The 15,301-nt window shown below is 38.5% G+C and overlaps 1 protein-coding gene across 5 annotated transcripts in view; it reads left to right on the top strand.

Moving 5' to 3' along the window:
* LHFPL2 (LHFPL tetraspan subfamily member 2) overlaps window positions 1-6,619 on the top strand; it is a 155,459-nt gene extending 148,840 nt beyond the window's left edge. For all 5 annotated transcript variants that reach the window (XM_059175309.1, XM_059175310.1, XM_059175311.1 and 2 more), the window contains one exon: window positions 2,578-6,619. In XM_059175309.1, the coding sequence (XP_059031292.1) occupies window positions 2,578-2,834 (257 nt within the window). In that variant the 3' untranslated portion in view covers window positions 2,835-6,619. The remainder of the gene's footprint in view (window positions 1-2,577) is intronic.
* Window positions 6,620-15,301: the final 8,682 nt, after the last annotated feature.

The raw sequence follows: 15,301 nt of genomic DNA, 5'->3' as shown, positions 1-15,301 counted from the left end.
ATATATTCTGTTGGTCATAAATGCTAAGGAGAAATAAAACAAGGAAAGGGGGAGGAGGTAGGTGATTGAATTTTAAGTAGAGTGGAATGGAAGACCACCCTTACGACATGGCATTTGAGTGTGGCTAAAAGCTGTCTGGAGGGAAAGTACTGCAGGTGAGAGAAAGAGACAGGCCCGAGCGCGGCTGGTACTGCTCATAAGCTGCACTGGGCCCAAGAGCAGTGGAATCAGGATGTTACAAGGTAAGGATTCCTGTGGTTGCTGGAGAGGAAAACCTGAATTGTTAAACTTACTGGAATTCCTTCAGTAGACAGCCTTTGTCTAAATACTAGAAAGATGAAAAATATCTTGAAATTATTTTTGCTCACCTGAAGGCCCACTGTTTCCTTTCTCTCACTGAGACATAGGTCTTGCATTTTCATGGTATCATTGGTGTTAATGACAACTCTGCTGAGTGCTGGGAGGAGAGGTCACCAGCTAGGGCAAGGTAGACAGGGACAGTTTCCTCCCTCTGACTCACTGACCCTCTGCAGATTTGGAGAAGGCAGTCTTGGTGTTTGTCTAGGTTGGCTGCCTGTGTGTCAGCACAGATCATGTCCACTGGGGCTTGCAGACATACTAGCCCACATTTTATTACCCTCCCACATGGACTGCCCTGTGGGCTTATAAATATTCAAGCTGAAGCTTTGGACAAACTCTAAGTTATTGAAAGTGTCCCTGCTGTCCTTATTCACAAATTAATTGGCCAGTAGCTACCACAGGATTTTCAGATGGGCTGAAGCACCTCAGGAACCTTGGCTGAGCTATTAGAAAGGGGGACAGCCAGGGGTGCTGAGCAGTGGTGCAGGAGTGAACGTTCGTGACAGTGCTGTTGTTGTGAAAGTAAGGATGATATTTATTTTAAAACTGCCTACTTCCCGGAAGAGTCTGAGAGCCAAATTAAGCTATTCTGAATGTCCTATGACTAGCTAGATCCCAGCTTGGGGAGCAGAGCTGTTGGGGGACCACATACTCCATGCTTTCTGTCTTTGGTCCCAATCATATTAAAACACATTAATTTTCGGGGCACCTGGGTGGCTCAGTGGGTTAAGCCTCTGCCTTCAGCTCAGATCATGATCTCAGGGTCCTGGGATCGAGCCCCGCATCGGGCTCTCTGCTCAGTGGGGAGCCTGCTTCCCCTTCTCTCTCTGCATCTCTGCCTACTTGTGATCTCTGTCAAATAAATAAGTAAAAATCTTAAAAAAATAAACAAAACACATTAATTTTACTTATTGGGCTTAAGTCACATAATACAAATGATATGTACAGTTAATATTTTTTTAAGATTTTATTTATTTATTTGAAAGAGAGAGGCAGGGAGAGAGAGAGCAGGAAGCAAGCTCCCTGCTGAGCAGAGAGCCCTATGCGGGGCTCGAACCCAGGACCCTGAGATGATGACCTGAGCCGAAGGCAGAGGCTTTAACCCACTAAGCCACCCAGCACCCCATGTACAATTAATATTTAATTGGAGACAATTTAAATATGAATCCTGATCTTTTTAAAAAGTATTATTTATTTGAGAAAGAGCACAAGAGGCAGAGGGAGAAGCAGGCTCCCTGCTGAGCAGGGAGCCCGACTTGGGACTCAATCCCAGGACCCTGAGATCATGACCCGAGCTGAAGGCAGATGCTTAACCAGCTGAGCCACCCAGGCACCCAACACTGGGCTTTTAAAGGGACAAGCAGCTAATGCTCCCTTGACTGGGACAGGCACCAGAGCTTGACAGGAGAGGCAGTGAGCTAGAGAGTGCCTCTGAATCCTTCTGGAAGTCCCAGGGATGCTACCTCACTGTTTCCAGGGTGGTAACTGAGGACCTGAGGGCGGAGACTACCAAAGGGCCGTTTACCTCAGCTGGGTGAGGTTTCCTAGGGAAGGAGATGGGAATTAATTGAGCTTTATCATAGGCCTTAGAAATACAGAAGAACTAGCTGAGTAGATTTAGATCTCCCCAGCTGAGTAAGATATGTTCAGATGGAGAAGAGTTTATTTTTCCAAGGGTATTAAATTGTAGTTTGGCTTCTCCCCTCTCCCCAAATTACTACACCTTTCAAAATATACCCTTAAAAGAGACCTGATTTGCTTACTCATAAATGGTAAACTTTAAATTGCTTGTGTTTATATATGGGAGTGGTCTGCCAAAGGCTTTAACCTATTACCAGTTGCTAGTCTATGTTCCAGTTTTGTTCTGGCTGTTACTGTTACAGACTATATATGTTTTTACACACTTTAATATCCACAACCATTTTAGGAGTTAAGGAGTTGCCAGTTTTACAGGTGAAGAATTATACCCAGACAAGAAACTTTCCTAAGGTCACCTACTTCATAAGTGGCAAGAGCTTAAATTCCTTACCTCAGAGTTGCCCCCTGCCAAGCTTGTGCTCATTTGCTTGCTCTCAAATAAAATCTTAAAAGACAAACAACTTCATAGAGCCCAGTCCACATTTCACTTGTGGGGGCCTTAGTTTGCCAGCCTCTGCAGTTACTTGCTGTATACCGTAAAGCTAGGGGGTTTCACCTGTTTTCTCTCCTGCCTCACAGGCTTGTTCCTGATCCTGGGTCTGATACTCTACCCAGCCGGCTGGGGCTGCCCAAAGGCCGTAAGCTACTGTGGACACTATGCATCAGCCTATAAGCCCGGAGACTGCTCCTTGGGCTGGGCCTTTTACACCGCCATTGGGGGCACGGTCCTCACCTTCATCTGTGCTGTCTTCTCCGCCCAAGCAGAAATTGCAACCTCCAGTGACAAAGTACAGGAAGAAATCGAAGAGGGGAAAAACCTTATCTGCCTCCTTTAGTTTGGAAGAGACCTACATGCCATTTTCTTCCTGGGTAATTTTGTGAAACAGTACTCCTCTGGTTTCATCGTCTGAGTCAGGTGAAGAACTAGCCTTTATCTACCAAAGCCTACATTCCACGGCCCCAAGCCTTAACAGGACCAGTGCGGGGCAATGTCCAGCTAAGTGATTGCACTCGAGGGCTGCAGTTCAAACTCTCGGAGGTGGAATACGAACCCTGACACACAGTTGACAAGTCTGTCTGACTCTATCTTCTCCAGGGCTCATAAAGGAGAATGATCTAAACCATCAAGGCAGCAGTTCGTCTGGTAACAGGAGGCCAGAGCTACATGTGCAGTTTATTCTGAGATGTATTTCTGCCACCAGGGTGCATGTCTGTAAGCATCCCTGCCTCAGAAAGAGGTTTTGGGGTTGGAGTTTTGGTCTCCTCCTAGTTGTTCTTCTGAGACTAAAATGAAGATTGCATACTTACGGGGGGTAGCTTATGTGCTCGAGGGCATAATATGACCAGAGGGGTCAGCAGGTTAGTGTGGAATCCCATTGTGGAGTGTGCTCTAGGCTGAATTCCGGGGTAAGGTTGGACTGACTGAACTGTCTCTCCAAGATTTTAGAAATCTGAGTAAGGGAAGAATAAGGACCGATATGATCATGGGAATGAAAGTCAAAAATCCTGCTAGGGAAGACAAATTCATTGCACTGCCCAGCAGTTAGCCTAGCACCAGTACTGGTCCAGTCTCCTTGTCTAAAGGAGATCCTGTGTTTTTCTCCTAGGGTTAGGATCGAGCTTTGACTGCCAAAAGGAAACCTCACCCTGTTTCCTCATTCCAGGAACAGAGGTCTCCAAGCCAACTGTGGCTCATTCAGATGTTCACTGGGAGAACTTACCAGAATCTCAGCACTTGTGGGGAGACCTTCTCCCACTGTTTGGTAACCATGGGGTAGTCAGCTGTATTTCCAACCCCAGCAGTGCAGAATGACCTTCTTTGCAGGAAAAAAGGAGCTAGTCATGAGAGTTAAGTTTCTCCAGTTACTAGTGTTATTTCTGAAAGCAGACTGCAGCATTAAATTACTTCAGTAGGTGAGTTGCATCAAACCTTCATACCCAGAGAAGTACAGAGTAGAAATTTTAATGCAAAAACAAGAGTGCCTAGCACCTGTCTATGCCTATTTACAAAAAGAATGGAACACCACTATTAAAAGGGATTCAGGAACTTAAAATCTGGTTTCTATGAATTGCCAGTAAAATTGATTCAGAAAAATGGAATTAGCCACCACCTCAAATTTACTTTGGAATGATCTCAGTGGCAAGAACCTAGCTGGTATTACCAGAGCTTCCGAATTGCAGAATGATATAGAAACACTCCTTCACATAGTGTAAGCAAGTGGAGTGGACCTCTGAGATTTTTGGAAGAATTAAAAGTACGGGACTATTTGGGCTTATGAATCTGTTCCCTGAGAGCTTGCTGTGTGTTGAAAGCTTAACAAATAATGACTTAGTACCTTCTTTGGGTAAGGTATTGTATGCTAAGGGCCACCAGGCACAGAAACCAGATTCAGATTTTACAACACTGCCCATAGTGAATCATATCCAGGCTGAGTCTAAAACCATGCCTTGGTGCAAAACAACAGTTGCTTTATGTGTGGATGGAATGGGGCAACTGAAGTTTTATTCCCTTCTGGCCTTTGGCCTATACCACAAACCATCTTATCACACAGATTAAGAGCTAAGGGCAAGAGGGGTGGTGGTGTAGAGCCAGGCCTTAATTGGTTCACCATTCTTAGACTGAAGTTCAGAATTAGCAAGATTTAAGTCCTACAACCTTGTTTTGTTTTGAAAAGAGAAGGAGTAAATAGCCTCATAGCAGCCTAATGTAGGGGCTCAGGAAACATTAATCCTAACACCACACAGAAATAGGGTATGGAAGCCGAAGGACAGAGTTCCTATCCCTGCTGTGTATTTTATGCTCTAACCACTTCCAATGCCCAAAGTCACTACTTTTTAACCCTTAGCAATAATTTTCATTCCAAAAAACAGCAGCCAAGGGGGATTCCTTTCATCAGCAGATTGGCTCCAAAATCAGTGTTAGGAAATGGGTTCTCTAACTCCCTTTTCACAGACAAGTTAAAGTCCTAAGCTCTGAGGACCTTCTGAGAATGGCCATCATCTTCATTCCCAGACTGCTCTTTGGCTAAGGTGGTGGTGTAGCTCCAGAACACCTGATAAAACAGTAGTCACAAGTGAAAATGTTACTTCTCTTGGCCAGAAGGAATTCACCGACAGTGTTTTTATTCCATTATTCCGAATGCTACAGACAACAAAGCACATGCACACATATCACCCCAAACTACTACAAAGTACTTAAGCACTGATTGAATTAAAAGCAGAGCAGAGATGGAATTTCTGTAGCAGAGACAGAGTAAGAACTAATGTTGGACCTTTTAAACCTTCCATCCATTAGCCAGGCTTTGGGAAAAATGAAACCTTAAAATCGTGCTAGTCTACACCAAAACTGTATCTCTCTTTAAAAACCACTGAATATGAGGAATGTATTAGACACATGTTAAATAATTGGACTGATTGTTGAACCACATTTTCCTAATAAATATCAATCACCTAATCACCTCAATCCAAAAATTTAATACACCTGGACCATTACTACTACCAGAAAAGTCTTATTTATTTTTGCCTGCATCTGCGCTTAAAGTTTTGTGACAGGCTGGGCTTCTCAACGAACTCCAAGAAGGCAAAAATACTTGCCTTGGATTCTGTGGATTTTTTTTTAAACCTGTGTGCTAATTCAACAATTGTTACATTGTGTAAGGATTTTTGTATAGTTTTCAAACATCTGTGGTGTAATGATCTTTGTTAAACATGTAAAGTGCCATAGCCTTTTTTTATGTGTAGCATATTTAAAATATATATATGTATATTATACATACACAAGTCTGTGTGAAAGATGTGCAATAACAGGTGTATGTATGTTTTGTTTTTTTGGAAACTGGACAGGAGTCAGAACAGGGATTGTTTCTGTTTTGGCAAAGGAGAGTTAAACATTTTTGCCTTCATGGCCTAGTCATTAACCCATAACAATTTAAATGCTACACAAACCGATGTGAAGACAAGACTGGTATGAAATCATTGATTCCTGGGTCTAAATTAAAATAATCACTAGATTTATGTGAAAATTAAGCCAGCACCAGGCCCAGTTAATGCTAGTCTTTCATATGAAATGTGAAGCTGCCACATTGCCTTTTCTGTTAGTGCAAAACTAGTAGCTGGTACATAATCACTAAGGAGCTTTTTCTTAACATGCTTTGATAGACCACGTTAATGCTAGATCACTATTTAAGGGCTGATCTCACACCTTCTTCACCATAAGAGTCTGGTTTAGAACAGACCTCTCTGTGCAATAACATGTGGCCACTAGAAATCCCTGGCCTGCATTTGTATTTGGGCAGCAATGACTCCCAAGGGCCAAAAGAGTTAAAGGCCTTTATGACTGGGATTTCTTCTGAGACTGTGGTGAAACTCCTTCCAAGGCCGGGGGGTCATTAGGTGCTTTGGAGGAACTCAGCATCACTTGATCTTCAGTAGCCACTTGAGCCAAATAGAAAACTGTATTTACCGCTAATGGACTCAATTTGAGCCTTCAAATTTATAGTTATCCTATTATATTGTAAACTAAATACATTGTTTGTCTAGCATTGATTAGGTTCCTGTGCATATGTATTTCACAATGCCCTCCCCTCCCTAGATTGGAATTAAACCAGATTTTGGAAACTCATTCTGATTTTTTCAAGTCTAAGTATATTGGTTTCAACAGAATTACATAATTTTCTCAAGAAAACACCTACAAGTCAACTTTTATGTTAAACACTAACTGATATATAATAATGATGGGGGAAATATTCAGGTATTTTAACTATTCCATTTATTAGTTATATATCTGTATCTATATATCTTAAGGTTAGCTTTAACTTCGAGATTAAGTACCTATTTCTTTCTTGGAGAAGCATCAACATAAAAATGGGGAGGGAAGAACTCTCAAATATTATACAAATATCTTAATTTTGCAGTAAATTTAAGAACTATGAAAATGCTTCCAAGTATTAAAAACACTTTTAAAAGGAATATGTATAATAATGACAAAGAATAAAGTCAGCTAAGGGCACAATCTCTTCCAACAAAAATACCAAAATTAAAAGCCAGTTGTGGGGCAGGTGCACATCCATCTTTCCTGAAGGTAATCCTCCCTATAGAAAGCCTCACTGAGAAGCAGAATTCTACTTTAGACACTCGAAGAGGACACTATTAAGACTTCTCATAAACTCTTGTTCAACTCTGCATATCCCATGAAGCACTTACCTGACAGAATAAACAAAAATGGCTCTTTCAAGGGCCTGTAACCTCTGAAACTACTTTTATGCTTTATCTTCTAAAGATACCTGACACCTGCTAAGCTTCTAATAGAAACAAAAACTAAAAGCTGACAAAATTATTCAAATCACAAAAGAAAAAGTTTCTGAAAGAATTACAATATAGGTAGTCCAAGCAAAATCGGAAAATTAAATATGTGATAGCTGCTTTTTCAGCTATCACATATTTAAACCAAAAGAGAAGGGACCCTGGCTTTACATGTCAGCAGAGGCTAGAGAACCCTTGCATGTGCTTCCCATTTCATCCCTAGTTATTACTTGGCAATTCTGCTACTGGATCAACTTGCCATGACTGAGCTTCCCTGGAACACTGCATTCAACTTATTCCTAGCTCTCCTTAGTCTTTCCTTAACATACAACCACTTAAGAACAGTCTTGACTATTGAAAAATTGGACATGTATTTTAAGTGCATTATTTAAGTGGACATGTATTTTAAGTAGTTTCCATTAATTCACTACCTTTTCAACTCTCAAACACTAAAGAATAATGGCATCAAAACCAACATGTAGCCTACTCTTCAAAGCAGCAAGAACCAGTAATTGTCAGAGTCCCTATCAAGCAGCTTAATCATTTGGCTGAGGCCATCTAGCTGCTGTCCCTACTACTATCTTCTTCTTGCAGCTTCTTCCTCACCATGGAGAGTTCTGCAAGAGAAGTCTTTAAGCTGAGGTACACAGGATGTAGATAAAAGCATAAATAAGTAAAAGGAAGCAGTAAAACCACATAGGAAGGAAAAGCCAATCAAGTAACATGTAGATATTAGCAGCTTTTTGGCTTTTTATAGTCAGATATCCTGAAAAATCTAACACCTACAAGGCAGGCAGTCGACCACGTGCCTCTGGGGGAAACCACTATGACCTGTTCTCAAGAGAAGAAAATTTGAAGAAAGCTTCACCATCTCGATGGTGAAGACCATGAGATGAATTAGAGAAGCTGTGGAAAAAGAATGGAGAGTTTGGTGACTAGTTAGAAGTGGGGGGTAGGGACTGGGGGGAGGGGTGTTATTGAGGGTGGGAGGGAAGGAAAAGATAACAAAGAATCCAGAATGACTCCCAGGTATTTAGCTTGGGCAGACTGGGTAGAAAGTGATGGTATCACCCCAACATCAGAAATCAAAGAGGAGCAGAAACAGTATAAAGGTGGAAAGGTTCAGCTTAGGCTGCCAGAAGTCATGTGTGCAACCTAGAATATACTGTGGAGAGAAGACCAGGTTAGACCAAGAGATGTGGAAGTCATCAGTATGCACGACAGACAGAGTTCTTAATTACTGTGTACTTTCTCTGTGCACATACTGTGTTAAGCACTTAATTCATTTATTCATCAAAACCCAATGAACAGAAAACTATCCTCATGTTACAGATAAGTTGCTACTCAAGTAACCAAACTAAACTGAATTTGCCCTAGATTAAAAAGCTAGTAAGTGGCAAAGTCAAGCTCAAAGACGGGTCTGACACACAAGTCTCAAGTACTCTCAAACAGTGGTAGTTTCCTTGTACCTAAACTAAACATGATGAAAAGATGGCCAGTACAGGGACACCTGGGTGGCTCAGTTGGTTAAGCAGCTGCGTTCAGCTCAGTTCATGAACCCAGCATCCTGGGATCGAGTCCCACATCGGGTTCCTTGCTCGGCAGGGAGCCTGCTTCTCCCTCTGCCTCTGCCTGCCATTCTGTCCACCTGTGCTCACTCTCTCTCCCTCTCTCTCTGACAAATAAATAAATAAAATCTTAAAAAAAAAAAGATGGCCAGTACAAATCCTGGGGCAACTTCCAACAAGTCTGCGTAGTTAAATCTTAGAATAACTTCTATGTACAACTCCAAAAAGACCACACACCGTAAGATGACTACGGATGAAAACTGCTCTTTCCTCCCTTTCAGAGAAAGACCTCATTTTTCCTACCTTTGATGGCGACACCCTGTCTCAACTCAATCCTGGAAGTGCCACTAAAAAGTCATCAGGTTAGGATATATGACTGTGGTTAAACAGACGATGACTGGATAGTTATTATTTTACTATGAATAATCTCTCATCCAGAATAAACAGCTCTTATTAGCTAAAAAGCCTACTTTCTTAACCTAATAGTTAACCTAATAAAGATTTGACTTCAACTAAAGTTTCTCCAAACATACACACAAATACCAAAGACTATTTGGTAATGGTATGGCAGGTACTCACCCACATGCTGTAGAGCTAGGCCTTGGTGTAGAGACTTCAAATACAAACTGTGCTTTTTTTTCTTGGGTACTGATTTTTTTCCTAGGCCCCACTGTCCCTAAAGGATAGGTATGAATTATGGATATGAATTTTGGATATGAATGTGGAAAGATGGAAAGGGAACAGACTTGAAGAGAAGTGATACCATGGGTATGATGGGGCAGAGGCAACCCCATTATGTAGCAGGAGGCAGAGGACATGGGTCTAGCTGCTCCTTCACCACCGCTCACTGAATGACTGGGATAATGTTCTAATCATTTATAAAAATGGGGCCCATAAAAGAAATTGCAGGATAGGTTTGGTGTGATGATTAAGTGAGATATTAAAGCAGTTAGTACACTCTCTGGTATAAAGTTCTCAATAAGTGAAAGTTACTGGAAGAAAATTAAAGAGAATGTTCTGTCTGCCCAGACTGTCATTTATTCTCACAGATTAAGAGTTGTGCTAAAAACTTATAAAGAATAACATAAGTAGTTGCTAAAGCCAATCTGAATTTACCAAGAGAGGCTCAATGGATTAGCTACCTGAGACCACCATTTCTTTTTCCATCCTAATCATCTATAACTTAGTGCTTTCAGGAAGAAGATTTCTCTGTGGATGCAGTATACGTGGTTACTCCTATTTAGCAAAACCAAAAAGATAAAAAGGTTAGTGTTGACTTAGCCCATCATCTATGGGACACCAGAATCTAAGAAAACAAACCCGATTAGTTGTCAAAACCTAACGGTGGCAAACATGTTCCTTTAGAAAAGGAACATGCAATATTTGCAGAGTGTGGATAGAGAAGCCATTTCAGACAACATGGATGGGGCATAAATTGATAAAATTTTCTGGAACAATCTAGCAGTGCACATCAAAGGTCTTTAAAAATATGGTTGTTTTGGACACCTGGCGGGCTCAGTTGGTAGAGCATGTGACTCGATCTTAGAGTTTCAAGTTCAAGCCCCACACCAGGGGTACAGTTTACTTAAAAAAAAAAAAAAAAAATGCTTACACTTTGACCCAGCAATTTGTCCTAGAGAAAGAACAAAAGTCCCAAACTTAAACCGTACATTCCCTGATAAATTACTAATACATAAACCTGAAAATCAGAACTTCATGGAATAACAGTAAGAACTAAAAACAATTAGCAAAATGGCAATAAGTATATAAATATCAGTAATTACTTTGAATGTAAATGGACTGAACTCTTTAATCAAAAGATTTAAGAGTGGCTGAATGTTGGAATAAAAAAACAAAACCCAATTTTATGCTGTCTACAAGAGATTCACTTCAGATGTAAGGACACACACAGACTGAAAGTGAAGGTATAAAAATATCTCCCATGTAAAAATAACCAAAAGAAAACTGGCGTAATAATACATGAGACAGGATAGACTTTAAAATAAAGACACTAAATAAAGACAAAGGAGGGCATTACATAATGATAAATGGGTCAATCCAACAAGAGGATATAATATTTACAAATGTTTATGCACTCAACACACAAGCATCTAAATATATAAAGCAAATTACTAACAGATCTAAAGGAAAAGAGAGACAAAACAACACATGTAATATAATAATAGCAGGACATTCAATGAATAGATCATCCATCCAGAAAATCATTAAACACTGGCCTTGAATGATACATTAGACCAGATGGACTTACTATACAGATATATACAGAGCATTCCATCCAAAAGCAGCAGAAAACACATTCTTCTCAAGTACACATGAAACATTCTCCAGGACAGATCATATGTAAGGTTATAAAAAACAATTCTTAATAAATTTAAGAGAACAATTCATATCAAGCATCTTTTCCAACCACTATGATATGAAACTAGAGACCAATTACAAGAATAAAACTGAAAATTCACAAAAGTGTGGAGATTAAACATACAACTGTGAACAGCCAATGGGTTAATAAAAAATCAAAAGAGAAATAAAAAATATACTGAGATAAACAAAAATGCAAACACAATACACCAGAATGTATGTGATGCAGCAAAAAAAGTTCTGAGAGAGGTTCATAGTAATATGGGCCTACCTTAAGTAACAAAAAAATCTCCAACTATCTGATTTTATACCTCAAGGAACTAGAAAAAGAAGAATAAAACAAAGCCCAAAGGTAGAAGGAGGAAAAAATAATAAGAGAAGATATAAATGAAACAGACTAAAAAGAGAAAAGATCAGAGGAACTAAGAACTGGTTCTTTCAAAATACAAACATAAATTGACAAACCTTTAGCTAGACTTATCAAGAAAAAAAGAGGGCTCAAATACATAAAATCGGAAGACTTTACAAAGATAACCTCAGAAATACAAAGATGTTAAGAGACTATTATAAATAATTATATGCAGATAAAATGGATAACCTAGAAGAAATGGATAAATTCCTAGTGACATACAACCTTCAAAGACTGAATCATGAAAAAAACAGAGAATCTGAATAGACTAATTACTAGTAAGGAAAGTGCATCTGTGATCAAAACCACCAACAAATCAAAGCGTAGTACAAGATGGCTTTATGGGTGAATTCTACCTAACATTCAAAGAATTAATACTGATCATTCTCAAACTCTTCAGAAAAAAAAGAAAAAGAAAGAAAGAAAGAAAGAAAGAAAAGAAAAAGAAAACAAAAACTGAAAAGGAGAGAATGATTCCAAATTCATTTTATGAGGCCAGCAATACCCTAATGACTCTTAGATAAGGACACCACAAGAAAAGAAAATCACAGGACAATATCCCTGATAAACAGAAATGCAAAAGTCATCAAAAAATACTAGGAAACCAAATTTAACAATACATTAAAAGAATCATACACCATGATGAAGTAAGATTTATTCCAGGGATGCAAAGATGGTTCAACCACCACAAATCAATCTCATATACCACATTAACAAAATGAATGATAAAAACCATATGATCATCTCAATAGATGTAGAAAAACATTTCACAAAATTCGATATTCATTTATGAGAAAAACTCTCAACAAAGTAAGTATAGAGGGAACATACCCTCTATAATAAAGGTAATAAGATGACAAGGTGATACATGACAAGCCCACAGCTAACACCATACTCAGTAGTGAAAAGCTGAAAGCTTTCCCTCTAAGTTCAAGAACAAGATAAGGATGCCACTCTCACCATTCTTATCCGAAACACTACTTGAAATCTTATCCAAACCAAGAGGACAAGAAAAAGAAATAAAGATACCCAAACTGGAAAGGAAGAAATAAAACTCACTATCGGTGGATGACATGATTTTGTATACAGAAAACCCTTAAGACTTCACATTATTAACTTCACTTAATTAACATTAAGAAAAATGTTAGAATAAATGAATTCAGTAAAATCGCAGGATACAAAGTCAATATACAAAGATCCATTGTGTTTCTATATACTAACAACAATCTATCACAAAAAGAAATCAAGGAAACAATCCCACTTACAATTACATAAAAAAAGATAGAATAAGACATTGATGAAAGAAATCAGAGATGACACAATTAGGTAGGAAGATAGTCTCTGCTCGTGGATTAGAAAAATTAATAATGCTTAAATGTCCACACAAGGGGTACCTGGTTGGCTCAGTTGGTTAAGAGTCTGCCTTTGGCTTAAGTCATTATCCCAGGATCCTGGGATTGAGCTCCACATTGGGCTCCGCTCAGTGGGGCATCTGCTTCTCCCCATCCCACAAGCCCTTCCCCTGCTCATGCGCACTCAAATAAAATAAAAATTAAAAAAAAAAAAGTCCATACCACTCAAAGCCATCTACAGATTCAATGCAATCCCTATCAAAATTCGAATGGCATTTTTCAAAGAAATGAACAATAGGAAAGTCTGTATGGAACCACAAAAGACTCTGAATAACCAAAGAAAACTCAAGAACAAAACTGGAAGCATCACACTCCCTGATTTCAAACTCTATTATAGAGCTACAGCAATCAAAACAGTATGATAATAGCATAAAAGCAGACAGATCAACAGAACACAACGGAGAGAGCCCAGAAATAAACTCACACATATATGGCCAATTAATCTATGACAAAGGAGGCAAAGACATTAATGGGTAAAGAACAGTTTCTTCAATAAATGGTGTGGGGAAAACTGAACAGCCACATGCAAAAGAATGAAACGGGACCACTATTTTACACCATACACAAAAATTAATGGACTAGAGAACTGAATGTGAGACCTGGAACCATAAAACTCCTAGAAGAAAATATTGGTAGTAAGCTCCTTCACACTGACTTTGACAATGTTTTGAATCTGACTCCAAAAGCAAAGGCAATAAAGCAAAAATAAGCAAATGGGTCTACACAAACTAAAAAGCCTGTGCACAGCAAAGGAAATCATCAACAAAGTGAAAACGCAGCCTACTGAATGGGAGAAAATACCTGCAATATGTGCATTTGGAATACTGAAATATTACTCAGCCCCCCCCCCCAAGTGGAATCTTCCCATTGCAGTATAATTCATGGACCTAGAACACGTTAAGTGAAATAAATCAGAGAAAGGCAAATACTGTATGACCTCACTTATATGCAGAATCTAAAAAAATTTTTTTTTCAAAACAAAATAAACAATAAAACCCAAGCTCATAGATACAGAGATAGAGAACCAACTGGTAGTTGCCAGAGGAGAAGAGTATAGAGGGTAAGTGAAATGGGTGAAGGGAGTCAAAGGTACAAACTTCCAGTATTAAAATAAGTAAGTCACAGGGATGTAATGTACAGTACGGTGACTACAGTTAGTAATACTGTACTGAATATTTGAAAGTTGCTAAGAGAATAAATCTTAAATATCCTCTTTTTTCCCAAGAAAAAAAAGTCTATGTATGGTGATGGTAAGTAGACTTAGTGTGGTGATCATTTCACAGTGTACACAAATACTGAATCATTATGTTGTATACCTGAAACTATTTTAATTATGCCTCAATAAAATTTTGATTATTTAATTAAAATTTTGTATAATTTTATATAAATTAAAATTTAATAACATGATATATGCATATAAGGGTAGATATACAAGTATTAAATGTTATAGAAATATATTGAGACTATGAAAAAAAGTTCATCATAGTTGAAAAAAGATTACAAGCCATTAAATTCTCCTTTTAAAAGTAATAGGAGACCAACTCAAGACAGCTCAGAGAAAAAATAAAGTAAGAATATTACTGGGATAATGGGACAAAATATGGGTAAGCTGCTGGACCTCATACAGGAAATGGAAAGCCACTAGGATATTTTTTATATGCTTCATTCTACTTGGGCATTTTAATCATTTAATGAGCCAAGTATACATCGGCTATGACTAGATGACATCTTATACCAGTGTGGTCTAAGGGGCCCAAAGAGATGAGGTATATGAGAGCTAGATAAACATCCCCACAGCACCTAATACAAGAATGTGGAAGGGAAACTTACTTTTTAATTTTTGGATAAAAGTTGTCTTCCTAGAAAATTAATAGAAACATATAAGCCAAATTTTAATAGCAGTTATTTATTGGTATAAAATTATGAGGAACTTTATCTTCTTTTGTTTATAAATATTTTCTAAAATTTATCAAGTGTGTATTAATTTTATAAATTAAAAAATTGTAGAAGCTAAAACTATTAGGCCATTATGACATAATGCTACATAAGGGAAAACTGGATTAAAAATCCACAGTATTATATCCCATGGTTCTATAAAAAATGTATGTATAGAAAAAAGGATGGAAAAATACAACATTGGCAGTGATATCCCTAGATGATAGAATTACATATTTTTTTCTCATTCATTATTTTCTAATTGTTTTCTAACAGGTATATATGACTTTCAAACTAGA

The sequence above is a fragment of the Mustela lutreola genome, chromosome 5 (assembly GCF_030435805.1).
Source record: "Mustela lutreola isolate mMusLut2 chromosome 5, mMusLut2.pri, whole genome shotgun sequence".
Taxonomy (NCBI): Eukaryota; Metazoa; Chordata; class Mammalia; order Carnivora; family Mustelidae; genus Mustela; species Mustela lutreola.
The sequence above is the reverse complement of the archived record's forward strand: the minus strand, read 5'-3'. Positions and strand labels throughout refer to the sequence as shown.